The 14,389-nt window shown below is 41.8% G+C and overlaps 1 protein-coding gene across 1 annotated transcript in view; it reads right to left on the minus strand.

The window, feature by feature from the left end:
• The window catches only part of dnah2 (dynein, axonemal, heavy chain 2), a 518,592-nt gene that overhangs the window by 88,334 nt on the left and 415,869 nt on the right, over positions 1 to 14,389 (minus strand). Inside the window, 4 exon segments of the mRNA XM_051924101.1 lie at positions 1,411 to 1,544; positions 4,459 to 4,607; positions 4,906 to 5,056; positions 5,492 to 5,558. Of these exon segments, the coding sequence (XP_051780061.1) occupies positions 1,411 to 1,544; positions 4,459 to 4,607; positions 4,906 to 5,056; positions 5,492 to 5,558 (501 nt within the window).

Here is a 14,389-nt window from a genome sequence, read left to right on the forward strand (position 1 = left end):
CCCAGTGTTTCTTAAACTATGAGTTGTGACCCAGAGGCATCTCTATTTGGGTTGTGCCGAGTCGTGAATTATAATTGAAGTGAATAAGAAAGAGTTGTGAATGTTTCGTGGAAAGCCTTTGGATGGGTTGCTGCTTGCATGGCTGAAACAAAACCAATGGACGCCATATATTGGTGAATCTCCAAGGGGGATGGACAACACTTAGTGAAAATTCTCCAAGTGGATGTCTTGGACGACGGTCGTCGGCAATTCTTCAAGTGGGGGAACAGCATGATGATTGGCCATTATTCCATGGCAATTATGGGTCATGAAGACAAACAACAGGCAGAACTGAGTCATTGTTGAGGATTGTTCAAAGGGCATGAGGCCTGAACCAGGGGAGTTGGTCATACACTATGATGTCCCATTGGCTCAAGAGGTACATCAAGAAAGCACAAGACCAATATAAATTCAGAGCTGATAGAAAAACATTGTGCTTCTCTGTCCTTCCATCACTCCAGAGGCCAAGCTGGATCTAAAACCAGTCAGCTTACTAAGACAAACGGCCAACTGGTAGTCTAAGCATAATGGAGGTCCGAACTCCTAGCAAGATGAACTGCTACTAATCCAGGGTGTATTGGTTTTCTTTTATAACATTCATTTTTACTCTGATACTGTTTTGGGCACATTTAGGAACCTTAGTTAATATATAATGAAATAATAAAAAAGTAATCCTTCCCTCCTGCTTGTTTTGGTACTCTTTTTTGTCACCAGAGGTCATAAATGTAAAGCATTTTTATTATTATTATAGATGTAAAAGAAAGGGGAAATATCTAGCTACAGCAACAGTCGATCGTGACAGTGACCATATCTAGAACTACTAGCTGGTAAGAGTAAACGCACGATGGCTACGAGAGAGATATGAAAGATTTGTGATGCTCTGCTCAGGTCTACGTAATAAAGAGCCTGAAAATGAGAATAGGGCCGTGCTAGGACCCTGCCCAAATAAAACACTCGGGTAGAATTACTGTATTTGTAATGAATTCAACTCTGTTTAAGGATCCTTTAGCAACTAATTGGAAAACTGCAACTGATGACAGGACGACCAGTGAATCAGGCCTTCAAACCTGTAGTCATCATTCATGAATTCTGTCCATTGGATAACACCTTCATTCATTCTGAAACTGTATAATTAACTAAAATGCTTTCATATCAAGTATATATATAGCTTTGTGTGAAAGATGTGGTGTGTGTCTACATGAGATACAATCAAATTTTCCCCCAATGCAACTGAAGATAATAAAAGATCATTGGATCTGATATGAGTGATTTTGATAAGAAAGAAAATCCTTTTCCCTGCACGTCAAAGGTTGAGAAAGATATTGCTGGCTGCTAAAGGTTTGAAATACGCCCAGAAGACAAAGCTCTCACCGTAAGATTTCATCTTCTAATTCCTGCAGTTTCTTCTTGCCCGAGGCTATGTTGATAACCAGAGAATCCTTCTGCTCTTCAAGTTCAGGTCGCTCCCTACGTACCACAATGCCAAGCAGCTGTGCCTCCAGACCCTGACAAACAACAAGCATCGTTATTGCCATTCATTTCAGTGCCATTGCTTGCATTTAGTTTTCTCTTTGGCAAAATTTATGCTTGAGCATATTTCTGTGCACTTTGAACACACGCAACTTAAATTATCATTATAATAATCAAACATGATTATTAAAAAAAAAAAAAAATCAGGTTTGGTAATCTGTGATAAAAGTTTGTCACTGGATTGATCATCCTCACAGAGAAACACCAGCCTGAGCCCTTAGACTTTTATGGTACGTATGGCATGGGTCATGTTGCCTCATTTCTACATATTGTCTCTCATGCTAATTTCCACACATTCTAGAAAATCAGCGTCAAGGCTTATTAAATACTATACTTCAGCACCATATTCTGTTCAGCAGGCAGCACAGCGATGTAGCTGATGGTTTGTTCTGGGCCCTGCCATAGTGTGTGGAGTGTGTATGCACCCCCTATGTACGTTTGGGTTTCTCCCAGGTACTTACTTTTCTCCCACATTCTAAAGTTATGCATATTAGGCGGAGGCCTCATCACATTATACGGTTTTTCCAGCGATTTTCAGTCGCAGACTTCATTTACATTTTCTTACTGAGTTGGGGGCAGTAGCGTCATACTCCTGTGACCTACAGACGCGTCGCCTGACACCCCCACCATGTCACTACTAAATCAAACCAAAGATTTGTCTTAAGTTGTAGGGGTGGGGTCTGTGTATGTGCAAATGCTGACCACCAATGAGCATTCAGCTAGAAGCATCAATGCACAGAATGAGGCCACAGAAAATATTATTATTGTTTACTTATTTGGCTGACGCCTTTATCCAAGTTGACTTACAACATTTGAGATACATTTCGTTACATTTATTTTCTTTTTCCAGCTGGAGCAAAGGCGGGTGAAGTGACTTGTTCATGGCCATGCAGTGTCAATAATGGGATCTGAACACACAAACTCAGAGGTTCAAGTCCAAAGCCTTAACCACTACAGCACACTGCCCGCCATGTTTGAATGACACGAGTGCCAAGGAAAACATTACAGTTTTGTTAGGCAAGTGGGAAAATATTGAATGAATGAGATGTGGCACACAAAGATTAAAACCCAAAATATCTATCCATTCATTTTCTAAACCCGCTTTATCCTGAACAGGGTCTTGGGGATGCTGGCAGCTATCCCAGCATGCATCAGGAGTAAGAAGGGACCAGTCTATGCACAGGGCACCAGACTTTGGCAGGGTGTAAACATAAACAGATAGACATATGCATGCGCGTGCACACACACATACACACATACATTTAAAGTAACTTAGAATTATTGTATTTCTATGAAAAGGCTCAATAACTTCATGAGCAATGCATTTAGTCGTTTTTAGTATTACAGTTTTCTGGCATTTTAGTTCATTTTTAGACTACGTAAAGGCCAATGTTTATTCTACTTAACATTTTCATAAGATGCCAAATGGAGATCATCATATAACTATATAATTGATTTTTTTTCTTTACCATATTTCTTTTTTTCCTACTCTTAAAGTTTTCCTCTGGCCTAGCTCTCTTTCTCATGGGTGGAGGTTGATTTGAACTTAGTTTTGTCAAATGTGACTTGCTTGTTTAGAATGTTACTTGCTTTTAATAAATTCAATAAAATGTTAAAAGTAGTGGGATTTGAACCCGCAGTCTCAGAGTCTAACGTCCAAAGCCCTAAACACTGCGCCACACTGCCTGGTGGAGGTTTTATAGCAAGCAAATAGAATACAAGCTCATCTGGGTGAAGTCTCATATTTGTAAAACTAGAGAGAATTGAAAAAGGAAAATGAAGGGACCGAGATTATAACTGAACTCGCTGTACCTGAAAAGCCTCTGCGTGGGCACTGGAGCTGTCAGGCAGCACCCTTTTGTGTCTCAGCATTCAGTGAGTTTGCATTCATTTGGAAATTTGAAACTGTTCTGGAAACTTATAACAAAGGCATGTCATTTGTCATCTCCTGTGATTCCTGGTTATGTAATTTAAACTCCTCAAGGTAACTGCGGTCGGTGGGGCTGACATCCCCTCTGACTAGAAGTGGTGTGATGTGTGCTCGTGTATGAGAAGATGCCTTGGCATGAATTAGCGTGCCACCCAGGACTGGTCCATGCCTTGTACTTGATGTAGCTGACTGGCATCAGTTCCGAGTCCCCACCACTCTGTAATGGACAATGAGGGTTCAAAAAATGGATAGGTGAATGGATGGATTTGTTTAAAACTTCTGGCCATACCTACAGTATGTGACAACCACAATATAAAAATATAAATTCTACAACACATAAGCACAACACTACACAAACAGGTAGGAAGTTGAACGACAGATTTCTTTTCCTTCACAGCTGCTGTTTACACTACAGAGTCTCAGGCAGCTAATCGAGTCAGTTGATGGTAACAACACTGAATGAAATGGCAGTCAGTTGTAGGTCCCACTCACAGACCTCATTAAGAACTTCCAAATACTAGGTCTGTGGGATGTGAGAGGATTCCTGAGTGTTTGATACAACACAGAGAGAATATCCAAAAGTCCACTCAAACAGTTTCCCCTCTCACTGAGGTCCCTTGTAAGTAACTGTAACCATTGGGCTGCTGCTTCCTCTCATTTCACATGCTATGCTGACTTTTTAATAAAACAAAGGTGCATACACAAAAGAAGAAAAAAAAATCAAAAGTTCACAAATTTAGTCAAACACACTAAAGATGATATAAACTATTATCTCTGTGGAAGGTACAAGTAGACGTATCTGTGTTAATGGCTGGACATTTCCAATGACATGAGGAGAATATAATAAATGTTTCTTCATTCTACTCACATGCATACTCAGCACAAAAAATAATAACCGCAGCCTGAACTGAAAAGGCCACAAAGAATACAAAGATGTTTAAAGGTGACATCATCCTGACCTGCTCCTTGACTGCAAAGTTGACGATGGTGGTTTTGGTGGATATTTCAGGCGTGTAATGAGGGTTTGGCAGCTTGGTGGTGATGTAGAAACGGAACTCAGGACTGTACTCCACCTCCTTATCTCCCAGCCGGATCAGCAAACGGCCACCTACACCCAAAGAAGACAGAGATCTGATCTGAAACCGACAAGTAAGAATGAAACTGCTGCCTGTACAAGCCTGGCTAGCTAAAGACGACAGTTTGAAGCTGCATCAGCAATTGGGCTGCAAAATGAAAACTGTTTAAATGCAATTTACGTCAGCCGTACAACACGACTTGCATTTTCTTGCATGTTTTTTTGGTTGCTCTTCTGGGACACATTTATTGAAAACAAACAAACACAGAAAGAAAATAATAGACATTGTGGCATTCAAACCAAGAAGGATGGAGTGTGGAAACATACTGACCGATTTTGGTGACAGACTTGTTGAGGACTGGGGCCAGGGATGGATCCAACTCCTCCTGCACGTTCTGTAAGAGGACAGGCGAGCCAAACTGAATTGCATTCTCCAGTGTGCGCATAAAATCGGCCATTTGCAGATCGATAATCTTCAACCCCTAAAAACAGAAATTTAAAAGTGCAATTCACCACATGACACCAATTCTTTATTGTACAAAATAGTAATAATTTTACATAGTGCCTGTTATTGTAAACATTTAAGCACTTAATAGGAACATCACTAATTTTACAGAATTGTACATTTTTAAAATTAGAGCTTAGGCAAAGTGGCCTAGTTTGCTTAGGGTCACCAAGTGATGAAGAATGGCTACCTAATCCTATAATGTTGCCACAAAAACCCAAGTGAACTAAGAGGAATGTTTTATTAGATACTCTGCTTAGAGCTTTAATGGACTGATATTTCCTACAAATACCATCTTTGAGGTTTGGCCTTACAGAAAACATTGGCTTTGCCAGCTGTACTGACTAAAGATGGCTTATAGACATTGGGAGAGATACAGCAGGCTCACAAGAAAAAATGCTGAATAGCCCACCTTAGAATTTTCCATGTTCTTGATCCATTTTTGAGCTTGTCCTTGAGGGTCAATCATCAGAGGCCATCTGCAGTGCAAAAAGATGTCAAACTGTGAGTGCCAAAAATCTATAAAAATTGATCTGGTGGTAAAAACGTGTTCAGTATAGTAGTGAGATCTCTCCCACGGTGATGGCATGACCATGTGCTAACAGCCAGTTGAGGTGACTACCACTAAATTTAGGGTTCGTTCCCATCTGGCTCTGAATCCACATGCCTCCGATCTCGATGAGCAGGTTAAAAAAATGGAGGGATGCAAAATCTTAACCCTATGTATTAAATTTTGTTTTTTTCAGGCTTGACGTTATTTTTTTCTACCTGGTCCCTGTGTAACAAAATCAGTTGCTTCTAAATTACCTTAAATGGGTCAATGAACTCGTTCCTTTCACAGGTGAAGGTAAAACAGCCTGTAAACAAGTGTTGTTATTGGTATAATGGCGACTGCTATGGTCAGCGCGGCTACAGGAATTCTGACACTTAATCCTCCTACTGGTTCAGTATTTGAGTTCATGTTAGTCTTTATAATGTTACAGGGAAGAAAGAGCTTAATATGAATATGTCATTTGCAAGCATCTTTATATGAAAATCAACTACTTGTGCAACACTAAACACATAAACGGTTCATCTCACAAGTTCACAAAATAAACCAACATGTGTGTTCTGTACCATAGTTTACTGCTCTTAGCCTTAAGATGACTTAAAAAAGAACAAAGTGCCATGAATTGACTCTTCACATAAGGTGGGTGTTGCTGACGGCCAGGGAGGGTAGCCAACACTGTGGAAGGACCGGAGGAGAGAGTGTGGTCAGGGCATTATCTCCCCTTGGGTTGCTGTGCACCAAGGACTCCCGCAGGGCACACCGTATGTTGGAGTTCCCTGCAGCCCGGTTGGGTTCCATGGGGGCCGCCAGGGGGAGCTGCAGAGCCCTACTTGGGGTTACCACCACACCAGGTAGTACTTCCAGATAACGCTGATGAGCCACCTGCAGCACACCCAGGTTCAGCTTAAAAAGGAGCCTCCTGCCTTTGTTCGGGGAGCCAGAGTTGGTAGGAAGGGAGATGAAGCCTGATGGGAGGAATGGAGGCAGAAGGAGAGAGGAAGAGAAAGAGAGTGAAAGAAATAAGAAGGAGAAAGAAAGTGTGTGCTTTTTTTAATTGGACTTTACTGTGTTGGACAGGTGGGAAACTTAAGAAAAGAGTTTACCACGTGTGTTGTGCTGAAACTTGTGTCTGATGTCTGTCTGTGTCAAGTTTGGGTGGCTGGTGTGCCTCCTGCAGGCCACAGTTGGATGGATTGGCACTTTCTATTTTCATATGAAAAAGAGAATTATTATCCATCCATCCATTATCTAACCCAGGGGTAGGCAACGTCGGTCCTGGAGTGCCACAGTATGTGCAGGTTTTTGTTCCAACCCAGTTCCTTAACGAGAACTCAATTATTGCTGATGAAGCGCATATTGCTTAAGTGACATTTTAATGCTTCATTTTAGTGGTCTCGCTTGTTAAGGTTCTCCAACCTTAATTGCTTATTTCAATCTTAAACTGCTGCATTCAGTGTTTTAATTGCTCCTTATTAGCAATAAGATGTAAAACAGGGGTAGGCAATGTCGGTCCTGGTGAGCCGCAGTGGCTACAGGTTTTCATTCAACCCAATTGCTTAATTAGAAACCAATCATTGCCAATCTCAGACCTTATTTAATTTTATGGCTTGTTAGTCTGTGTAATGTAAGGCTTTTATATCGTAGATTTTTTTCCTTTCCAAGGATATCATCCAAATGATTTGAAGCCTAAAACAGATCATTTTCAGTCTGTCACATTTTTCTATTAAGTGTTTTATTAAATCAAACCGTGCATGATGAACACACACAGATGTAATTGGAAAAAAGCTAGCTGGAGAACTGCTGGCTGCTTTGTCTTTTACATCTTATTGCTAATGAGCAATTAAAACACTGAATGCAGCAGTTTAAGATTGAAATAAGCAATTAAGGTTGGAGAACCTTAACAAGCGAGACCACTAAAATGAAGCATTAAAATGTCACTTAAGCAATATGTGCTTCATCAGCAATAATTGAGTTCTCGTTAAGGAACTGGGTTGGAACAAAAACCTGCACATACTGTGGCACTCCAGGACCGACGTTGCCTACCCCTGATCTAACCCACTATATCCTAACTACAAGGTCACGGGGGTCTGCTGGAGCCAATCCCAGCCAACATAGGACGCAAGGCAGGAAACAAATCCCAGGCAGGCGCCAGCCCACCGCAGGGCACACACACACCAAGCACACACTAGGGACAATTTAGGATCGCCAATACACCTAACCTGCATGTCTTTGGACTGTGGGAGGAAAACCACGCAGACACAGGGAGACCATGCAAACTCCATGCAGGGAGGACCCAGGAAGCGAACCCGGGTCTCCTAAGTGCGAGGCAGCAGCGCTACCCACTCTGCCACCGTGCCACCCTATTCCCACATCGTGGTAGGAATTTTCTTTTACCTGGATGAAAAAAATGTTAAAAAACATTTTAGAACGGAATTTTCTTTTCTTCTTTCAAATAAATAATATTAAAATGAAACAGGAATACAGCAAGGTCAAGCTTAATCTAAGATGTTTCACTCCCGCACCTCTGATAAGAAGGGGTTGAGATTTTAGTTTATTGGAGTCTTTGTGAAAACAACAACACAACTGGATTGTCTCTATCGTGCATCCCCATCACCACTGGACTGATCTTCTGTTCCAATGCGGCCATGTAGCCCGTGTGAGTTACAGTGCTTCTCCTCACCCCCAAGATGCCATTAGGGATGCAAACTATAATCACATTTAATAATCAATCGTCAAATCCTGCTGATCATATAGTTAATAACAGTTGCCCTTAATAACAGACACTTTTGTAAGAATACATTTCCCACAAAATGAATTTATGTTTACTAGCTGTCCCTCGAAGCTCCGCCCATGTCGTAGCGAAACAGAACAAACTTTAAAAATCAATTAAAAAAAATGTAATTCTGGCCAAGCAGAAGGTAGGTACAATCAAAAAGGTTGGCACTGTATTTGATCGCGTTCAGCTCTAATGGGAGAGCATCCCCCACGTGGGGAGAAAAGCACATGTTCGTGATATCTGTTGCAATCAGCAGCTACGCACTAAAACACACGTAGCTCTGACCTCTCTCTCAATAATGTCAAACGTTACTCCTTAACAATCTGTAGATGATCATGTCTGTTGAACAAACAGGTATCGTTAGCTAAGCGGAGGCAAGGTGCGCTCCAACATGTGGCGAGAGGTAGACCAACTCGAACAGAGGCTGGTGCATGAGTGAGGAGGGCACCCCCCCCCCCCCCCCTCGGCGTCTCTCTTGGATTTGCACAAATAAATTGTTACCGCAAGCGAACTATGATACTTAGCGCATTGAGAGAAGTCACAACATCAACCGGAATGTACAAGCAAATTATAGAATAAAAAAACGATCTAAATCCGTTACGTAGTTTTCTCATGAAAAGTGGACAGACATACAGGCAGACATATATACAGAGATAGAGATGTGTTTAAGAATTTGTTGAAACATTAGCAGAACAGTGGAAAGTGGAAAATATTGACATAAACTGTCAGGCTGTCGGATAAAAGCAGCTGCTCTTAAAGAATGACAGCACCTTGAGAGACATGGCAACAGTCCAGTCAACTCATATGGAGCTCAACGCATGGCTATTAGCAGTTGATAAGTCAGGACTTCCAGGGAAGTTTAAGGCATGGATTTATCAGCATCAAATCCTCCCAAGACTTCTCTAGCCACTGTTGATATAAGAAGTTCCAATGTCCATTGTGGAGAGCTTATAGCATTGATGTCCCAGGTGTGCTGAAGAAGATTTAGCAGTCATAATGTTCTGAAAGTCATCATAAAAGCACACAACCACTTTGGTTGCAAGTCTCCATGTCTACATGGCAGTAGTTAGCTTTGCAGCAAGGCTATCACTCCCTGTATGTCTGGTTGGAAAACTTGGTGTCTCCATTGCTACAGATGACATCTTTCAGGCTTTATCTGTGTTGTAACATGCAATTGTGATTTAATTAATGGTTGTTAACAGAAGTCAGATTCGAGTGTGAGTTTATCACTTGTTCTTTTGTTTTCTCAGGTAAAAAAAGATTACATCTTGCCTGAAGAAGGGGCCTGAGTTGCCTCAAAAGCTTTGCATATTGTAATCTTTTTAGTTAGCCAATAAAAGGTGTCATTTTGCTGGACTTTTCAGGTAAAAAAAAATCCTACATAGTTGGTGATGGTGCCTCCAGATAAAGTCTGGTACCCTGGCTAATGATGAAGCCACAGAAATCTTTTGCTGTCAAACATGTTGCTCCAGTGGTAGTTGTTTTTAACAAATATACAGTATTTACTTAAAATATGAGGCTGGCAAAATACCCAGCACCATCTCCACATGGAAATAGGTAGTACCAAGGTAAACAGTGAAGGTCTCCAATGTCAGGTGGTGGCATGCATCACTTGGCATTTTCAGTCGTTGGCGTTTTCAATCTGCTGCATCATCTACAAGCTTACAACATCTTATCAGAATGACTGCCAAAATACTGCCCTTCATCTCAGCCCCCAAGATAAATGACCACGTGGATGTCCTAAGAAGCGATGACCTGACAGATTAAAGAACGACATACGCCAAGTTAAAGCCAGCCCGGAAGGCTGAAAAAAATGGAAACAGACGTGCATGTTGGTAGACTCTGTGCTTATGTGGGACAAACACTGAGGAAGAAGAAGGATACCAATAATATGAGAGGAAATCTCAAAAATATTTGATGGCAATGGTACATGATAGGAAGACTTAAAGGTGAGTTTTGTGATCAGCAGGCCAATATCTGCACGAAACTAATCTTTGTTGTCCAGTGAAATCAGACCACAGTAGTCTATAAAGATTACTGATCAGCCTTTCCTAGTATTAGGCTGGAGTCTTAAATTGACAAATGGACAGGTAGAGAGATACTTTCCAAATGAAAAAGCCATTTTAAAATCACAATTGCTGTTTTCTGAAAATTACTCACAGTGGTTTGGCTGCTTTGAATTTCTGTGAATACGTTATCGGCCATTATCGATCGAAGGGGGTGGTTAGCTGCTTCAGATTGCTTATAGTCTCAGATCTGCAACTACCTGTTCTTATATTGAAACACCACCTGAATTATTAAATACATGCTTTTATCACTGGTGTGTGATTTCTTTTACATTGTCTTGTTCTAGTACCATATACATTTCTCAAAATCCTCATTTAATTTCTTTAAATAAGAGAGCAATTGTAAGAAAAAGATCTGTTATACAGCAACATCAATAACAGGATGCCAGTGCCTCCTCCAGGGCTGATTACATGGGCAAAGAAGAGTTTCAAACCAGCCCAATCTAGGTCCTTAGTTCTGAGGAAAGGGAGCATTGCATTTCTTTGGGAGGAGGCCAAATCCCATTGGTGACTCAGGGGAAAATCTATGACAGCACCTTGACAGACATGGCAGCAGTCCAGTCAACTCGTATGGAGCTGAACGAATGGCTATTAGCAGTTGATAAGTCAGGACGTCCAGGAAAGTTTAAGGCATCGATTTATGAGCATGAAATCCTCCCAAGACTTCTCTAGCCACTGCTGATATAGGAAGTTCCAATGTCCATTCTGGAGGGCTTTGAGCAAAATATCAGTCAGTTCCTTCATAGGTGGCTTGGCCTACCAAGGTGCCTAAGCAGCATTGCCCTTTATGGGTATACCAACAAGCTGCAGCTTCCTTTCCACTGGCCTGATAGAGGAATTTAAGGTCATCAGACCAAGAGAGGTGCTACTTTATAGAGACTCAGCTGACATAAGAGTCTCCTCTGCAGGTGTCATAGTTAGAACTGGGAGGAAGTGGCAGGCACAGGAGGCAGCTGGAGAGGCAGAAGTGAGGCTGAGACCTGGTATGCTGGAAGGTTCGATGGCAGCCAGACGAGCCGGGTTTGCAAGCTATATAAGACCACACTACGATAAAGCCTGAGAGACACAGAGATGTCAGCTGAACCATGTAGAGACCCATGCAAGGGTAAAAGAGGAATGCTGTAGCATTACAGTGGCTCTACCTAAGCATGGACCATATAACTGCTTGTAAGATCACATGGGTAGAACTTTGGAAGTCAAAACCAGCTAGACTCAGGTTTCTGATCCAGTCAGTATGGATGTTCTTCCATGTCCATCTAACCCACAATACTAGGGTGTAGCTGGTACCCCCGCATACCCACTGTGCCTGGCAAGAGTTTCCTTGGAGCTAACCTTGAGGTGCGGATGAAAATGCCTTGGAAGAGAGGAGGTATAGATGGTGTCATAACCAGGTACTGAAGGCAGTAGTTGACACCATCTGCACCAGAATTCACAGAGTGAAAATCAGCTCCCAATAAGGCACACCATCAACTTTGTTAAGGCAGGAGAAAAACCTCAGGTGGAGCTCAGGGCCTCAACTGAGCTGCTAGGCTCAGTGTGTGACTGGCAGCTGAAGGCTGACCTAAGGAAGCAGATAAGGTTTCCAGACAACAGCACTTAGGCTGGATTTGGTCTAACTGTTCTAAATAAATAATTATGATGGAACTCACTCTCCCCTGGAAGGACTGGACAGAGGAGGCCCATGACCATAAGAAGGCCAAATATTTTGAACTGAAAGAAAAATGTAGGAGGCATGGATGGAAGGCCCACTGTAAGCCCACTGAGATTATCTGCAGGGGTTTTGCAGGGCAGGCTCTACATCAGAGACTCAGTCTTGTTGGTATTGGAGGATTACAGGAAAGAAGAGCCACCAAGAATATCATTGAAGCTGCATAAAAATAACCAAAGAGAGTGTGAATCAAGAGCGGTGATCCTCCCTGGTTGGGTTGCCTGGGTGAGGGTGTGTGATAATTAGACTTAAAACCCCTATGATTCTGGGTTCAGCACATGACCTCAAGACACTGGTGTGGGTAACATATGACCACTAGAGGTCCATAGGCCAGTTAAACATGGTGAGATGTTCCAAAGTTGTGTTTCACCAAACAGTAAAGACACAGCCGGCACAAATCATGTCTTTCAGAACTCCGAGTCTCGATCTTTGAATGATGCAGATAAGAAGTAGATTTAAACCTCTGATACAGACGCCGTTTCACATACACTGATAACCTGTGCAGCTCTCTGAGCTCGTGTAGTGAAAATGCAATTGAACTGAGACAGCACCAAGCCACAGTGGTTACTGATGCAGCCTGAAAACCCCAAGTTATAAATATTGGCGCAGGCAGTGAGATTTCTCCTGTAGCCTGGATGGTTTTCTTTAGGTACTCTGGTTTCCCACCACTTGTCAAAGACATACAAGGTTAGTCGACTGGCATGTCTAAAACTGGGCAGATATGGGTGAATGTCGGTGTGTACATAAGTGGGCTCCTGGACTGACTGGTGGATGGAGCTCAGCTGGCCACTGGATGACTAGGATTGGTGCTGTGATTCCCATTGGTTCCAACAGACATCAGCACCTGCTGCTAACTTCAGGACTTTTAAGATGAAGTCTTCAATAATCAGCATTTATAGGAACCGGTTAACTGTGGGCATTGTGTTTGTGGTGATTAGCCATTTAAAAGTGTAAGCAGGTGAGCTCAGAGTGGAGATTCACAGGAAAGCAGCTCACTGCTGTGGTTTAGCTTTCTGAAGGAGCTTCACATTAAGGTGTGAGTGGCAGCGTGCATTTAGAGATACACAGCATATGAAACTAGGACTTGCCAAAGTAGGTCATGATTAACTTCAGGGTATTTATTTATTTTTATACTGTCATTTCCTTTCACAATGCACACATTTTAATGAATTTAAATAATTCCATCTGATGGTGGCATTGCTGCTGCCCTTCAACCAGATACAATATTCCTGCATCACTTAGGAGTTTGTTGACATGAGAAGTGGGATGATTCTGCACATATGTCATAACAAATTAGCGTATTTGAGAACCTTTAAGAATATCTTGACATTATCTGTCAACAAGACAGACAATGACATTTTTCAGTAAGCACGGTGCTTATATCTGCAGCAGTTACTGTACATGGCAAAAAAAAATAGAAGTAAAAACACCCACTTTGATTTAAGGATAAGTTTGATATTTTTTAAGTCAAAGTTACTTCTTACATATTAATTCGCCATATGAAACTGCATTCTAAAGTGAAGTATATTTTACACAATTTAAAACAACAATTTTGCTCTTGTGTTTTATAATGGAGCTTATGGCCACTTGCATGACAATGTAAAATATCACCCTTAAAACTTACCAAATACTGTATGCCCACTTTGAAGCAGCAAAGGATTCAGTTTGAGAAAAAGTGACTGCAGTGTTTCTGAGCTGTGCTTATGACAACTAAAGTAAACTCACAATAATACTTTTTATTTCAGAGGTATTTTCCTGAGGTTAACATACATTTCTTGTCTGCTTGCAGCAAGTACCATGGATGGAGTTATGACAGCTCCCCCCGGCACACCCACCTTCGCCAAGCTCTGCTTATTACCCTTCTTTTGCTTCAGTGGGTTATGTTCTGCCATGGCCTGTAACAACAGACAGTGTGCGCACAAATCAGAATACATTTTTTTCTTAAACGGTGCCTCTTTTTTGTCTGTTATATTATGTGTTGTTATTTTGCGAAGCTTACGATGAAAGATCCACGCCAAGTGGCAGAATGGTGATGAACACAACATATAAGAGTTGCACATTGTGACAGAGCTGTGGTCCTTTCCCAGCCAGGAGGCCAATATGCAGGAAGGACCAGGAGAGCAGATGTGCACAGGACACTGTCTCCTTCAGAGCGCAAGAGGGCAGCCCCTCTGGGTTGCTGTGGCTCCATGGATTCTCACAGGGCATGT

This window comes from Erpetoichthys calabaricus, chromosome 3, assembly GCF_900747795.2.
Source record: "Erpetoichthys calabaricus chromosome 3, fErpCal1.3, whole genome shotgun sequence".
In the NCBI taxonomy this organism is placed as follows: Eukaryota; Metazoa; Chordata; class Cladistia; order Polypteriformes; family Polypteridae; genus Erpetoichthys; species Erpetoichthys calabaricus.